The sequence below is a fragment of the Lutra lutra genome, chromosome 3 (assembly GCF_902655055.1).
Source record: "Lutra lutra chromosome 3, mLutLut1.2, whole genome shotgun sequence".
In the NCBI taxonomy this organism is placed as follows: Eukaryota; Metazoa; Chordata; class Mammalia; order Carnivora; family Mustelidae; genus Lutra; species Lutra lutra.
In genome coordinates, this window is record NC_062280.1 from 74336785 (window position 1) to 74353912 (window position 17128).

General features: G+C 39.6%; 1 protein-coding gene across 2 annotated transcripts in view; it reads right to left on the reverse strand.

Annotated features, from left to right (window-relative positions):
- PDE11A (phosphodiesterase 11A) overlaps nt 1-17128 on the reverse strand; it is a 421382-nt gene that overhangs the window by 161642 nt on the left and 242612 nt on the right. For both annotated transcript variants that reach the window (XM_047722279.1, XM_047722276.1), the window contains exons 7-9: nt 12013-12088; nt 9191-9258; nt 8357-8449 (exon numbers count right to left, since the gene is read on the reverse strand). In XM_047722279.1, coding sequence (XP_047578235.1) covers nt 8357-8449; nt 9191-9258; nt 12013-12088 — 237 coding nt within the window. The remainder of the gene's footprint in view (nt 1-8356; nt 8450-9190; nt 9259-12012; nt 12089-17128) is intronic.

Genomic DNA, 17128 nt, shown 5'->3' on the forward strand with positions numbered 1-17128 from the left:
CCTGAGCACTTTCCATAGAGTTCCAGAGGGCGGGAATGAAGATGGCGGCCTCCCGGTCTCCAGCCCGGAGGAGCCGAGAGCTCAGGGCCCCACTCCTCAGTGCACCCTCAGAGAAGAGCGCCCAATCACTCCCGTCTCCCTGGCCTCTGGCCGCGCTCCAAGCTGGCCGAGCCTGCGACCGGTTCAAGGTAACCCCGAGATTAGAGCTTACTCCTCGGCTCTGTCTCTGTAGCCGGCTTCCCCGTTCTAATACCTGTAAGTTCTGCGACACTCAGACACCCCCGATCCTTCTGTGACCCTGCGGGACCTGAGGCCATGCTGACCCTGCGTGGGCTTCACCCCGGTTAAGCCTCTGGAGCGATGTCCCTCAGCAGAACAGACTTTTAAAAGTCCTGATTTTGTGCTCCGTTGCTCCGCCGCTTGCCAGGAGCCCCCCCCACCGAGGTCTATCTTCCCGTCTCTTTGGATTCACTTCTCCGCCAGTCCTACCTTTCAGAAAGTGGTTGATTTTCTGTTTCTAGAATTGCTGTTCTTCTTCTCTTTGATCTCCCGTTGGATTTGTAGGTGTTTGCAATCTTTAGATAAGCTATCTAGCTGATTTCCCACTACCTGAAGTAGTCTCATCCTGCTACTTCTCCGCCATCTTGACTCCTCCTCCTTTTTATCCTTTCTTAAAAAGAAGTGTTTAGGGGTGCCTGGGTGGCTCAGTGGGTTAAAGCCTCTGCCTTCGGCTCAGGTTGTGGTCCCAGGGTCCTGGGATCGAGCCCCATATTGGGCTCTCTGCTCAGCGGGGAGCCTGCTTCCTCCTCTCTCTCTGCCTGTCACTCTGCCTGCTTGTGATCTCTGTCTGTCAAAAAAGTGAAATCTTTAAAAAAGAAAAAAAAAAAGAAGTGTTTATACAATGCAACATGTTTTCAGTAAAGAAGATTTTACAAATGGGAACAATTCCACTTTTGCCGAGTGTTGCATTTGGACTTCTAATCGATAACCTGTAGCCAATGAACCTACAAATAAGCAAAGATCTTCCAAGGGTAGACATTTATCATTCAGACAATCACTGGATCATGGTTGGACAGTAACCTAGTCTGGAAAGTCATTTTGGTAGATAACAGCATGTTTAAATGGAACTCTTTCTGTCTGACTTTATAGTTGAGAACAACAGACACTACATTCTAAAGGGAGGTTCTAGGCCATCTAGGCTACCAATACAGGACTTGGAAAGATGACTCCAAACTACTTCTGCTACCTTCAAGCTAAGGTACTCATTCCCCATCTCTGCATTGTATGAGACAAGGGAAACAATTCAGGAGAGGACCCAATATTGAAAATCTTTTGGTTAGGGTTTTTTGAGGGTTTCTTAAAAAAACCACATGTAGAACCCAATATGTATACTCCCAGAGTGTGGTGTAGGAACACACTAGTCACTGATTCATGCCTAAAAATTCTAGGGGCACCTGGGTGGCTCAGTCGGTTAAGCAACTGCCTTTTGCTCAGGTCATGATCCCAGGGTCCTGGAATTGAACCCCTCATTGGGCTCCTTGCTCAGCGGGGAACCTTCTGCTTCTGTCTGCCACTCCCTCGCTTGTGTTCTCTCTCTCTCTGTGTGTCAAATAAATAAAATCTTAAAAAAAATAAGAAAAAAATAAAAATTCTAAAGGTTAAGGGGCAGAAGGAGAGGGCTACTTTGTGCAATCTAACGGTTCAAGATATGTGATTTCCATAGGCCAAATGGACCAATGAGAGATAACTAGGCTTAAAAGGACTCTGACCATTGAAGCAATGAACCGATGAACAAAATATGGTACATACTGACAGTGGGATTTTATTCAGCCTTAAAAAATAAGGAAATTCTGACACAAGCTACAACATGAATGAAACTTAAAGACACTATGCTAAGTGAAATAAGTCAGTCATAAAAGGACAATACTGTGTGAATCTGCTTACATGAGGTATCTAGAGGAGTCAAGTTCATAGACATAAAGTAGAAGAGTGGTTGCCAAGGGCTGGAGAGGGGAATGAGAAGTTAGTATTTCATGACCACAGAGTGTTAGTTTGGGAAGAGTAAACAGTTCTGGAGATGGATATTGGTTCGTGATGATTATACAACATTTTTAATGCACTAAATGCCAGTGAACTGTGTACTTAAAAAGGGTAAATTTTTTTATGTTGTGTTTATTTGACCACAATAAATAAAGGAGAAAAACAAACATAGATCCTAGGAAAGAGGACTTTCTGAAGGAGTGAGATAATCCCCATGGAGGAAGGGTGTGTATGTGTTGCTGGAAACCAGGGCCTGAGAAAGGATTATGACCTGTCAGTCAGGAAAGGTAAACCCACATCAGGGACTGTCAACAGGAGATTCCTAGCCCCCAGAACTCTTTGAAGAATTCATGAAAGGCACTCACAATAAAAAGAGAATGTTGGGGGGCGCCTGGGTGGTTCAGTGGGTTAAGCCGCTGCCTTCGGCTCAGGTCATGATCTCAGGGTCCTGGGATCGAGTCCCGCATCGGGCTCTCTGCTCAGCAGGGAGCCTGCTTCCCCCTCTCTCTCTCTGCCTGCCTCTCTGTCTACTTGTGATCTCTCTCTGTCAAATAAAAAAAAAAAAAAAAAGAGAATGTTGGTGCTTGACACAGAGGGCCTTGACACCAGGTTAGGACAGCACCGGTCATGTAAGAGTTTGCTCTTTATCCTATTTCCATTTTGCTCCCTGTACCTGTCTTGGGAAGGAGGTGAAGTGAAGAAGAATAAAGAAGCTCACTGTGACCCCCTCCTGACCATAGTTTCTGATCCCAGGGAAGGGGAGGCGCTCAGAGGCTATTTAACATCTGAGTGTATTAGAAGAGCCTAGAGGAGAGCCAGAGAGTTCATCCAGGAGTAGGGAAGATTGGTTCAAGAGGGTAGGTCTAAAGAAAGAAGGATGAAAAAAAGAATGGAGTGACATTCTGTTAGCATCCTATGAGTCTAGTTGTGTCAATCAACCCATTAGAGAAAATTAGCTTAGCGGAGAGCCTGCTTGCCCCCTTCCCCCCTGCCCTCTGCCTGCCTCTCTGCCTACTTGTGATCTCTGTCAAATAAATAAATAAATAAAATCTTCAAAAAAAAAAAAAAAAACAAAAATAAGAGAATGTTGTGTTGGCTCTCAAGAGTCTCCTGAACATGCAGGAAGAAATGTGTTCACATTACCTCTCTAGGCCATGAAATATGCATGCCTACTTTCTGGGGAGGGAAAGGCTTCTAGGGGGGTTATTGTCACCGGGAGCTGTGGGATGGATGACTTCTCTTCACTCTTGTTGTCAAATGAAAAAAAAAACACACACTGCACAAAGACTATACATATATATGGTATATGTATATATGAATCGGAAAGCTACATTTAGACAAAGATCTTCTTGTGCAAGATCAAGCAGAAAAAAAAACTGAGGAGAATAAGTATAAAAAGAGACAACACAAGTAGAAGAAGAACCTGCCCAGATCCAAGTAGGGAGTCTTTCCTTAGCTACACTAGAGAAAGAGTTGAGGGTCATCCCAAGTCCTTGGGAAGGAGGGATGGAGATGATAGAAGAATGGCAATGTGTGTGGTTCTGTCCCCTCTGGCTTGTGCGTCCTCTCTCTCTCTTGCTTATTATTGTTGCTGCTGTTATGATTAGTGTCATCATTATTATTTTACCTTAAAATATTTGCTGGATTATTTACATTCCTATAAAGTAACTTAAACTCTTTTCTGGAATAGGCTGGTTATAAATAAAGGTTTTTAATAGATATATTTACATAAAATTATATTATTCATGTGCATCTATAGTATTTATAAGTACATAAATTTAAAATATATATATTCATTCAAAAGTTAATGTATATTATAGTATATGTAGATCTCATTTTGGAGTTTGGGTTTAGTAGCTCTCAATAAACCCTTTGTCTTCATAAAGCCCTGAGATAAGACATTCTTCTAGATATTCCTGCATATGGATTCCTGGGTGAGGGAGTGGGATGGGGGCACCCCCCAAAACACACTGATCATTAGAGATCAGAGTTTGGTATCTAGTAAGGTAGGGGTTGAATGGGGTGGGGAGGGATGAAACCAAGATGGTGACACCAGAGTTGTGACTGGGCAAGCACACAGAACATACAACTGCACATACGAGCAACTTCTGAAAGGGTGAGACTGCCATGAGGCCCAGACTTGGGCTGGAAATTTGGGAGTGTCAGTAGTAATTTTTGAGTGTAAGTATAGAAGGTGTCTGAGTTGCACAAACAAGAGGGTATTCACTATGAACCCAAATGAACAGTTCCTGGGTGAGGAGACTGTGTCTGTATTAGCACTTTGTAGGTAAAGGGAGCTGCGGCTCCCTGGGGTCAGGTGGGAACTAAGCCTTGGGAGAGTGCTGCCTCTCATTGGTGAATGGCAGCTCTTGCTTCAACCCACGCCCTTTTCAACGGCATGAAGATCCACCAGGGGGCAGTGAGGAGCTCGAATGTGGGTGTGTAGGAGCTGCTCTGTATGTGAAGTATAACCTGACAGGATGAAATAGAGTTTGTGTGGGACTAGTGTACAGTGTGTCCTTTTCAAAGTTGCAGAAATTAAAGTTTTTAAAGAAATTGAAGCTGGCTGAGGCAACTCTGTAGAGTTCAAAATTTGAAGATGGTGAAGAAGTCATGACAACATTTGTTGTTCAAAATTCCTGCCCTCTTTTCTTTCTTAAAATCTATGGTGATTTCTTGATAATGAACATACTACTGTAAGCAATAATGTGGTGATTTTCGGTATTACTATAATTTTATTTATGGACTATTAAAATCTCATGTATCACCTCATTTAATTCTGAGGTAGGTGACAGAGCTAGGATGTGAAAATTCTTCTGCACATAGAACTTAATGCTTTATTAGTGATTCTTAGGTTGTATATTTACAGTTTACTTGTTTATTAATTCATCCTGCAGATATTATTTTTATTCCTTGTTGTAAAGATGTTATATATAAATAAAGCAGAACTCAGAGGGAAAACCAGAAAAAAAAAATTCCCTTCGCTGGGAAGGAGAGTTCCTTTCTCCCATTCTTTCCTTCCTCTCTCCCTCCATCTGTCCAAAAACCATTTAATAATGCCTTCTCTGTACTAAGTGCTCTGGTAGGCATTGGGAATAAGATTATAAAAAAATAAATTCCCTGTGCTTCCAGAGCTCAGAGTCCAATTAAGGGTAGAAAGTTTTTGGTAAAGAACTAATTTCGTGTCTTTAAACCTTAAATCAAATTCCTGCAAGTATACCACCGTATTGCCTACTTATCTTCTCCCTTGGTTTTATCTTTCTACCAATATCTTGCTTGGTACACAGAATATTTTGAAGATTGCACATGTATTATATTGTGCTGTTCTAGAAGATGTCATGTATTATGTGATATTTTATCTGTCCTACTTAATAAGTATTTCACAGAATCTTTGATGATAGCTACAGACCAAAAGTTGGGGAAAACAATAAATCTTGCGTCAAAACCAGCTGGGATTCTGCAAATCAATCAATGTGATACACCACGTTAATAAAAGAAAGTACAAGAACCATATGATCCTCTCAATAGATCCAGAAAAAGCATTTGACAAAGTATAGCATCCTTTCTCAATTAAAACTCTTCACAGTGTAGGGATAGAGGGAACATACCTCAATAACAAAAAAGGTCATATATGAAAAGACCACAATGAATATCATTCTCAATGGGGAAAAACTGAGAGCTTTTCCTCTAAGGTCAGGAACACAGCCAGGATGTCTACTATCACCACTGCTATTCAACATAGTACTATAACGTACTATATCACCACTGCTATTCAACATAGTACTATAAGTCCTAGCCTCAGCAATCAGACAATAAAAAGAAGTAAAAGGCATCTTCAATGGCAAAGAAGAAGTCAAACTCTCACTCTTTGCAGATGACATGCTACTCTATGTGGAACACCCAAAAGACTACACTCCAAAATTGTTAGAACAATTCAACAAAGCAGCAGGATATAAAATCAATGCACAGGAATCAGTTGCCCTTCTATACATTAACAGCGAGACAGAAGAAAAAGTAATTAAGGAGTAGATCCCATTTATAATTGCACCAAAAACCATAACCTAACCAAAGAGGCAATGTATCTGTACTCAGAAAGCTATAGAACACTCATGAAAGAAGTTGAGGGAGACACAAAGAAATGGAAAAACATTCCATTCTTGTGGATTAAAAGAACAAATATTGTTAAAGTGTCTATGCTACCCAAAGCAATCTACACATTCAATTCAATTCAATCCCTACCAAAATACCATCAACTTTTTTCAGAGCTGGAACAAATAATCCTAAAATTTGTATGGAACCAGAAAAGACTCCGAATAGCCAAAGGAACATTGAAAAAGAAAACCAAAGCTGGTGGCATCACAATGTCAGACTTCAAGCTCTATTACAAAGCTGTAATCATCAAGACATTGTGGTACTGGCACAAAAACAGACACATAGATCAATGGAACAGAATAGAGAGCCCAGAAACAGACCCTCAACTCTATGGTCAATTAGTCTTTGACAAAGCAGGAAAGAATGTCCAATGGAAAAAAGATAGTTTCTTCAATAAATGGTGTTGGGAAAATTGGATGGCCACGTATAAAAGAATGAAACTGGACCATTTCTTTACATCATACACAAAAATAGACTCAAGATGGATGAAAGACCTAAATGTGAGACAGGAATCCATCAAAATTTTAGAGGAGAACACAGGCAGCGACCTCTGTGACCTTGGCTGTAGAAACTTCTTGCTAGACTCGTCTCCAAAGGAAAGGGAAACAAAGGCAAAAATGAACTACTGGGACTTCATCAAGATAAAAAGCTTTTGCACAGCAAAGGAAATAGTCAAAAAACCAAAAGACAACTTACAGAATGGGAGAAGATATTTGCAAAGGGCTTACCGGATAAAGGGCTTGTCTCCAAAATCTATGAAGAACTTATCAAACTCAACACCCAAAGAACAAATAATCCAGTCAAGTAATGGGAAGGAGACATGAAGAAACAAACAAACAAAAATAATAATAAAGCTACCCTGTGACCCAGCAATTACACTATTAGGTATTTACCCAAAGGATACAAATATAGTGATCTGAAGGGGCACCTGCACCCCAATGTTTATAGCAGCAATGTCCACCATACCCAAACTGTGGAAAGAGCTGAGATGTCCTTCGACAGATGAATGGATAAAGAAGATGTGTGTGTGCCATCAACAAAAATGAAATCTTGCCATTTGCAACGACGTGGTTGGAACCAGAGGCTAAGCAAAATAAATCAATCAGAGAAAGACAATTATTATATGATCTCACTCATATGTGGGATTTAAGAAACAAAACAGGATTATAGGGGAAGAGAGGAAAAAATAAAACAGGACAAAATCAGAGAGGGAGACAAACCATAGGAGTCTTAACCATGGTTTACCAGTTAACCACGGGTTAACCGAGGGTTGTTAGAGGGGAGGGAGGTGGGGGGATGGGGTAACTGGGTGATGGACATGAAAGAAGGCACATGATGTAATGAGCACTGGGTATTATATAAGACTGATGAGTCACTGACCTCTACCTCTGAAAGTTACAATATATTACATGTTAATTAATTGAATTTAAATTAAATAAGAAAAAATGCTATAGATTTAGATTGCTGCTAAAAAATGATGGTTTTGGAGCAGAATACTTTTAAATCTTTAAGTTTCTGTTCTAATGCTGTAAGTAGAGTTCGACATCTTAGTACTTTAAGAGAACATTGGAACATTTGAGAAAAAGAAGCAAGCTGGGACTCAGAGGAGAACTCCTGTTTTCAGACTTAGTCTGAGGGGAGATGCAATTAACGTCTGGGGAATAGGTCAGAGTTCTCAGTGGGAGGTGTGCGTGTTTGTGGCGGGAGAGTTGGAGAACGACAGAAGCTTCCCTCACTTGGGTCACATATCTTCACAGTGAAGTTTTCTTCTATGGTAAGAAAAGTTGTGAATTTCCAGACTACCTTTACATATTCAAAGTAAGTTCATAATGCATTTAATTTTAAATAAATCCTAACAAATTATTTTTGCATCATCACTTTTAATAAACCTAACACATAAAATCTATATCTAACTGTGCAACATATGGATGGCCTTTAAGGAATCTGTGAATTCCCCAAGACTGTATGCAAAATTGTGTGCATATGTGTCCTTGTTCTAGAGAGGGTTAGTGGCTTTCATCAAATTCAAACACATGACTCTAAAATAACTAAAGACCAATGAATAGGTAATTAAAAATTGAGAAATTACCATAATAAGGACTTTTTTTCTCTCATAAAATGAGGGCTTTTAAAGCATATGATTTGGACATAAATACTGACTTACATCAAGAGCCACGGACTGCTTGGCCCAAGACTTCTTCACTTGATTGTACATAATTGTGTTGTTGATGCCCAGGCCACAGAAGATGACAAAAGCCTAGGAAAGAGAAAGCCCACTAATTAAAAATTACAATAACTCATTGGTATAATCTAATATGAAAGCAGGCAGTCATCAGAAATGGGTCTGAAAATATAACTTTATTGTATACAGAGGTAGGCCTTGGGGAAATATGCACATTAAAATTCTTAATTACTATTGTCATGTAACAGTTTTATAGCTCACATTGCACATGAGAAAAAATTATTAATACAATGTCCTGGTGAAGAAATGACTTCATAAATTTAAAACATACTTATAGTCTTATCAAATGTGTTCTTAATTTATTTAGGTTGTGGACTGGTTTTAGTAATTTCATTCCATTAAACTAAAGCACCCTCTTTCAGTGGCTAGGCTATAAAATATTTTGGTGAGGAAACCAAGTGAGCGTACCCACTAGGTAAATGTTAAAAGGAAGGAAGATAGATCTAGAACCAGTTTGTAAAGAAGCTGTGAGGTATTCTCTCCTAGAGGAAAAATAATCATGGGGTTTTCATGTTGGCAACTTTGTTGGTGCAAAGTGTACAAGGATGCCTGTTCGAGGCCAACCTTTCCAGCTAGAGGGCAGACTGGAATAAAGGGAGGCTTGAAAACCCAAGAAAGGAGATGACCGAGCATGCCGTGGAGCTGGCTGGCGGTCTCACCACTACACACACGCTCTTGACAGATTTTGACAAGCTGCCACCAGGAGACTATTGGTGACTCAGCTCTAGCCTTTGGTGCACAAATTTATTTTCTTACCTCAAAAAGTCGTTGATCTGCATCATCAAAAGCTTTCCCGTCAAGTCTATTTAACACTTGAGCCACTCCTGTGGGAAGAGTTTGGTTTACATGGTCATTTTTAGCACTGGCCACTGTGTTACTATAATCTAATAAAGCCCAGCTGACTTGATACCTCCCTTAGGTAACTTCAGACACTGAGTTTAATCTCTGGTCTCCCCAGTGCCTGCTGTCGCCGTGGGACAGATCTGAGGTACATCGATGCAGTCTATCTTCAAGGCTGTGATATCTAAACTGAGTCACAGTGAAACCTGGAGTTCTACCAGGCATCAGTCTGATTCCTTAAAAATGGTTTTCAAGATGACTGTGCACAGTGACTTGGATATATCTGACATATATATACATGCATATATACATATATGCAATTAGCTGTATCACTGAGTGTTAATAACTGTGTGTATACACATGTGTGCGTATACATATGTATCTGTAATTTTTTATGTTTTCAATCCTGTGGAACACAGTGCTTGAGTGAGGCAGGATGGCATTGTGATTAAGAACACGGGCTCTGAAAGACAGTTATCATATGATCTCACTGATCTGAGGAATTTGAGAAACAAGACAGAGGATCATAGGGGAAGGAAGGGGAAAATGACACAAGATGAAACCAGAGAGGGAGACAAACCACAAGAGACTCTTAATCTCAGGAAACAAACTGAGGGCTGCTGCAGTGGAGGGGGATGGGAGGGATGGAGTGGCTGGGGGATGGACATAGGGGAGGGTATGTGCTATGGCGAGCGCTGGGAATTGGTAAGACTGATGAATCATAGACCTGTACCCCTGAAACAAATAATACATTATATTTTAGTTTGAAAAAAAAAAAAAAAAGAACATGGGCTCTGGTGTCACACTGTCTCATTTCACATCTCAACTCCATCATCAGCTGTTACCTAACATTTTTTAGCCCTGAAAGTCCTCATCTGTAAAATGGGGATGAAAATGTTGACTATCTCAGAGGTTATGAAGATGAAATGAGATAATGTTTGAATGTTTTAAAGCATGTTGCTCTACTTGGAGTGAACATTCAAGAAATGTGGGGGATGGTGGCACTGTTAACCTTCAAAGCAAGGTTAGTTCTGCTGTCTACTACCGATGGGGTACATATGGTTCTAGCAAACTTAGTTCCTATGTACTTCCTCTTTCTCAAGTTCATTTCCAGCACTGTACCAGATGTTTTGGGGCAAGACTCTCAAAACATACAGCCCTAATCAGAAAAACTGAACAATCTTGAAAAACATTCTCCCATTTCCCCACTTGGTACAAACCAAACACAGTTATAATTCTAAAGCATGCTTGAATTTTTTAAAAACACCTAAATTCCCACTCGGTAAGTAAGTCACCATATGCTAGAAGACATTAAATAATGATGTGTGTATGATGTATAATAATGAAACAGAAGTCTTTGGCATGTAAAAGGCAAACTGTAGTCTTGATTTTGAAAGAATAACAGATGTTTACTGTTAGGAATGAAAGCTAGGACTGTATTTGAGATTGCCATTGGACATCAACAGCACAGAAACAGTGTTTCTTATGCACTTCCTCTTCTCTTTAAACTTAAATATATTTAAAAGTATACATGATGCAATTCAATACTTCGTACTAGGGGTTAAATTCCCAAATCTTTGAACATTCCTTATATTCACTGATGTAGAAAATTTTTTCTGCAAAAAGCGAACTGATGAAAAAAATTCTGTTACAGTCCAAGCCTTGACAATATTTCCAGAATACTAAATCCTTTGATAAGTAGCAGGGTCTTACAGTTTAATAGGCAATGTTGGGGGGAAACAAAGAAAGGCCAATGCACTAATTACCTTACATCTCTTAGAACAAAATCATGCTTTATGTTTCAATAATTTTAACTAACACCTCCACTCTTTATGACTTCTCTACCTTACCCACTGACTTCTTTCTTAGGTTTAATACTTTCCTGACAGAGGTTCTGAGGGGAGGGAAAGGAGCAAAGGAGGGAGAAAAACTTGGAAACTGTTGGCCCACAGTTCTGTTATTCTGGGTCAAGTATAACTTATTTCAGAATCACCCAGACAAAAAGATGCTGCACAGTCTATGTCTAATAATGCATGTTCTTCTCCTTTGCATGTACTCCACCTATAAAAGCATAGACGTAAGCACACAGATGTAGTGGGAAAATCTGTAGAGGAGTTGGGAAAGCCTGACTTGTAATCCTGATTGTGCAACTAACATTCTGTGACTTTATTCTGGTCTTTGTGGGATTCCCCCACCCCACCTCGATTTCCACAAGGTAAGATAAGAGAGTTCTATCAGTTGATTTCTGAGATCCTCTCCAACTTCAAAATTATTGGTTTAAAGAATAAATCTTTGTTCATTGTTCTGGCTCATGTGGATTCATCAGGAGTCTACACCTATGAAGTGATAGGAGGGAATGAAACATAAGTTGATGAGTCCTGGACATAAAAGAGGGGAGCAGCTATCACTTCTTGGCCTTTTTGCTAAGATCAAGTGCAAAAGGTGGGAGCAGGTTAAAAAAAAGATGTGGTGTATTTTAAAGTAAATTTGTCTTTCTTTATAAAAGAAGTTTGTACTGGGTGGCACAGTTGGTTAAGCATCTGACCCTTGGTTTTGGCCCAGGTCATCATGTCAGGACCGTGACATTGAGCCTTGCATTGACGCCATGCTCAGAATGGAGTCTGCTTAAGTTTCTCTCTCCCTCTCCCACTGCCCCTCACCTGCACCCTCCCTTAAAATTAAAAAAAAAAAAAAAAAGAAGTTAAAAAGAAGTTTGAACTATTTAGGTAATGTCTTACCAATTATTTGGTGGTTGCTATTCCAAATAGGGACACAGAGAACAGATCTTATATGAAATCCTGATATCTGGTCAGCCTAGGATATAAGAAAGTAGTTAATTAAAATTAAACATTATTCACCCATTTCTGACTTAACAACTTACCACTCTTCATAACAGACATTTTAAAATAACTTTAAAAAAGACACGTTATAATCTATTTTTTAGTGCAGATACTCACCTGCCTCTTTTAATTTAAAACATCACAATAAACATCTTAAGGAGATCAAGCCCCAACCAAATATGAATAAACCAAAAGTCCCTACACAACACCACCTCCCCCAATCCCTGCAGCCACAGAGATCTGAATGTAAAACTCTTGATCATGATCATACAACCAGACAAAAATTCTAGAAACTGTTTCTGCCCTGAGTATTTAAACCATTTTATTTAAACTAGTGGTCAAGTCTCTTTGATTGGGCACATCTGTTAGTGAAAATGTTTTGAGCCTATAATGTTACCATATGCATATATACTTTTAATACCTTCTCTCTCTCTCTCTTATTTATTTATTTTTTTAGTCTTAAGAGAGAGAGAGACTCTTAAGCAGGTTCCATGCCTAGGGGCCTCAATCTCACAACACTGAGATCATGACCTGAGCTAAAAACAAGAGTCAGGCGCTTAAGCAACTGAGCCACCTAGATGTCCCAGTACTCTATATTTTTAACATCACTAATTTATTATATATATTATAAAGTCATACACAAAAAATTAAAGTTGCCAAAATATATGAGAAATGTAGAGGTTCAGAGATCTTCTTTCTATACTCTAGCAGACTGTCAGATGACATATTTAAAATATGAAGATGTAATTACCAGGACCAAAAACCATTCATTCAGTAATAAGTTCCACTTAATATTAAAACCAATGGTCCATATCTAACTGTTAGATAAGAACTACTAAAGACTGATAGGGTTTTGGTGAGTTCATATGACCTTGATATCTAGTGAGAAAGGTCAACATGTCATCCCAATACTATAAGAAAAAAACAAGATATCAAGGTTTTATATGGTTATTGGGATAAAAAAGTACTTTTAAATGTTCATTGTAGAAGTTAAGAGCTACACATTTTAAACATTTGAAATCGGAAGTTCATTTATACACCTAAATGTTTAGGTGATTATTTTTATTTTGTTATTTTTATTTTATTAAGATTATTTTTAGATTGTTTTGGTTTTCCTCTGAGAAATTAATTTTCCAGATATCTTCTATTCTTGATACCAGTATGTTTGTTTCTTTTTTAAAAGTACTTGTTTGGTTTTGTTCAAGAAATCTTTCCCTACTCCTAGCTCATGAAGATATTCTCTAATTCTTTTCCTAGAATCTTTATTGTTTTACCTTTCACATTTAGATTTGCAATCAAACCGAAAGTGACTTTTGAGAATAGTGTGAGCTAAGAGTCAAGACTCTTCTAACATCTATTTATTTGTCTCCTCCTATGCACCACACACATGGCTGGGTTTTGAGGATACAAAAATGAATTTAAACAATTATGTGAGGAGCTCATGGTGTAGTAAAAATAGAAACAGTTAAGATAAAATAAGGGTCCAAGTAAAGCAATTTCAAAATACTATAGAAAAGCCAGCAACTCTGTTTAGAGAAATCAAGAGTAGCTTTAGATCCTTACAAGTGGGCGGTCAAGGACAATGATGGCGCTGATGACGCTGAGCTAACATTTACTGGATGTTCGCTTCCTGTGAGGCACTGGGTTTAACACCTTCGCAGGTATTACCTCATATACTTGTTAAAACAAGTAGGTAGGTCCTGTTCACTTCCTCCCTCTCAGGTAAGACCCAGAGAGATTAACTGCCTTGAAAGTGAAAAGACTGGTTCAAAGAAAGTCAGACAATAACAAACACATCCATCAGAGTTATCGTCCAGAAGAGACAAAGTGGTTTTCTTTCTCTCCCTCAGGCTAGAGTCTGACTTACAGCAATGCTAGGGAGCAGGAAGGAGGAGGTCCATTGTACGGAGGTTTGGGAGGTATCAGCGGCCGACTTGGGCTAGCCAGAGCAGCGCTAGAATGTTTGGGTCTGCTTTGTTCCGCTGAGTGTCATACACAGTGGTCGGTAGTCCCGAGCCAGCATGGAGAAGGAGGGACAGTTGCCTCTGCCAACTCTGGGCTAGCCGAAGTCCCACTCTAACCTCTCCTGGGAGATCTGAAGCAGCTGAGGAACGAGGTTCCTCAGACAAGAACATGCAGTGAGTAAGAGAAACAAGGATAGAGACAGCTTGAGAGGCTGGTGGTGAGATAAACAAACCTCAGGCTGTTGATCAGTGAAATAAGAGAGTTTTATTTACCAAAAATTATTATTGTAGTGCCCCGCAAAGAATTTCTTATTCTGAGGAGGTTCTCCCATCCCTGCCGAGGATAACCTGGAAATTTCTGGTTTGCGTAAGAGTGGCTGGAGTTCCCTGATGTGGGGAACACAGTCTGAGCAAAATGTTTCTGAGTTCAAGTTACAATTGAGATGGTGGTGGGAGAGACAGAGGAGCTGAGGCCTCTGGTTTGGAGTGAGTGAGTAAAATCACCAAGGAAGAACTTGTGCAAGGAAAAGGCAAAAAGGATGAAAATTGAACTGGAGGGGACCTGGTATTTTGGGCGGAATTAAGATGATTGGGTCTGTGCCTGGGATGGAAAAGAGCTCCAAAGCTCATGCTTGTAACCTTAAGGCTTTATAGCATTTCTAATGTGTGAATACACTGCTACGACCTTTTCGGAAACAGATTTATTGATGTGTATCCAGACTCTAAAAAGTATAAATATCCTTCGACCCATTAATTCTTGTGTCTAGAAATTTATTCTATGGTAGCTATTATAGCTACACACAAAAGTTACATAGAAAGGTGTAAATCATAGCATTACTAATGGTGATGCTAGGGAGTTGGTTAAGGAAAGCACAGCACATCTACACAATGGAATATTATCCATCGAATGTAAGTCACGCTATAGAAGAATATTTGTTAAACATGGACATTTTTAATACATTAAGTGATAATAGTGTGGGTATCTGTAGGTGTACAAACAGTTATCATATATGTTGGAAAATCCTGGAAATATAACCACAGTAATTACCTCTGAATTGTTGGCCTATGGGAATTTCTGTTTCTTTACTTTCTAAGTAGACTTTTCTTTTTAGAACAGTTTCAAGTTCACAGCAAAATGAGTGCAAGTACAGAGTTCCCATCTCTTGCCCCACACTTGCACCTCAGCCTTCCCCACTATCAACATCAGTCACCAGTGTGCTACATTTGTTACAACTGATGAACTCACCCTGATACATCATTTGTCCTACAAAGTCCCCAGTTCACATTATGGTTGGCTCTTGAAGCTGTACTTTTCACAGGTTTTAACAACTGTTTAATGGCCTGTATCCCCCATTACAGTATCACACAGAGTAGTTTCACTGCCCCTCAGAACTTCTCTGTTCCACCTGTTCATTCCTCCATCCCCGCTCAGCTCTGGCCACCACTTTTCCTCCCCAGTTTGACTGAGGTGAAATTGACAAAATTATAGCATATTCAGTGTGTACATCCTGATGATTTGATACATGTATATATTGTGAAAGAATTCTGCCTAGGGGAGTTTTCAAACTACTGCTTCTGCTTTCTAAATTTTGGATAATGAATTACTTGTAGACAAGGGGGAAAGTTATTTTCTAAATAGAACTAATGTGGAACAATAGCATCAAATTTTACAGCATAGTCAAATAGGATAAGCCCCCCAAAATGGGTCATTGAAGCACCAAAAATGGGATGACTGAAGTCAAAGACAGGCAAGGCAAGAAGGGATGGGACGAGAGACAGAATTCAAGTGGTTAATTCTAGAGGAGAGGAAGGCCACACTGAGAGAGTGGAGTTGCACAGATCCAACACTGGAGGCTTGTGTGGGCTGAACATAAGAGGACAGGAGAGGCAAAAAGAGAATGCTGAGAATGTCTTTAAATCATTCCCACTGCAGCTGAGGGAAGGAAGGGAAGCCAGCGCTAATTGGCGATGAGAAAAAGGAAGAGAGCGTGGTAATGATCAGCAGGCTTGATGAGCCCAGCACGATGTGAGATGGGAAGAAAGCACAGCAGAGTATGATGAGGATGAATTTTTTTATTTTAAGATCATTAAGGTAACCCCCTTCCCCCACCGACTTGTCTATCCGTGGCAATGCTGTTGTTTCTGAAAAGTTAAATAAATCCTGGTTAGTCGATATGACCATACAAAACAGCAAGAGCTGAGAGCATGTATCATCCTCTGCAGGGGCTAAAGGAGAAGAGATGAAGCCCATCAAAGGAAGCACCAGACACCTGAAGAATGAACCCCAAACAGGAGCAAAGAAGGATAACAAAGTAGGAAGGAAAGAATCATCTCTGTTCATCAGATAACCCAGGTCTTCAGATCATATCAGTCAATGGAGCTCAAAAATATCTATTGGCCTCTTCACTCCAACCAAGTCACCAAACCTCTCTATGTCTCAGTTTTGTTATTGACATTTATCTTGTGCACACCAGAATGTCAACACTGGCTGTCTCCAGATTTTGGCATGATAGCCAATTCTCATCTTTTTTCCTTTGTGCTTTTTCTTATTTTCCAAGTTGTTTTGTAGGAATATGTGTGAAAGGATTTCAAAATTTGCAAGGTGTTTTGCAAGTGTAAATATTATATTTACGTTAATGTTGCAAATGTTAATTAACATTAACATTAACAAATGTTAATACTGAGAGGAATACCTGCCCCCAAATATCGGCCCCACTGTTCCACAGGGTTCCTGAACATTCTCAGTTCAAAACTCACATCGTTAGAGTCCCAGATGTTAGACCATGTGAGACTAAGCAGCCTTTCTAGAAGGCTATGCTTAAACATATTGTCTGGGAGTGCCTACTTCTTTCCAATTAAAGATGTGTATACCTAAACATTTTGTCTAGCGTCCTCATTGGGTCATTCCAGTACATGCATCTACTTGGAGCCATCAAAATACACTTGTGATGTTTTCCAGCCTCTCAAAGACAGTCAGTGGAAATGTTAAGTGAGTTGGTGGTACTGTAACACTATTCTTTATTTTTCAATGTTTCCTTTCCCTACAAATG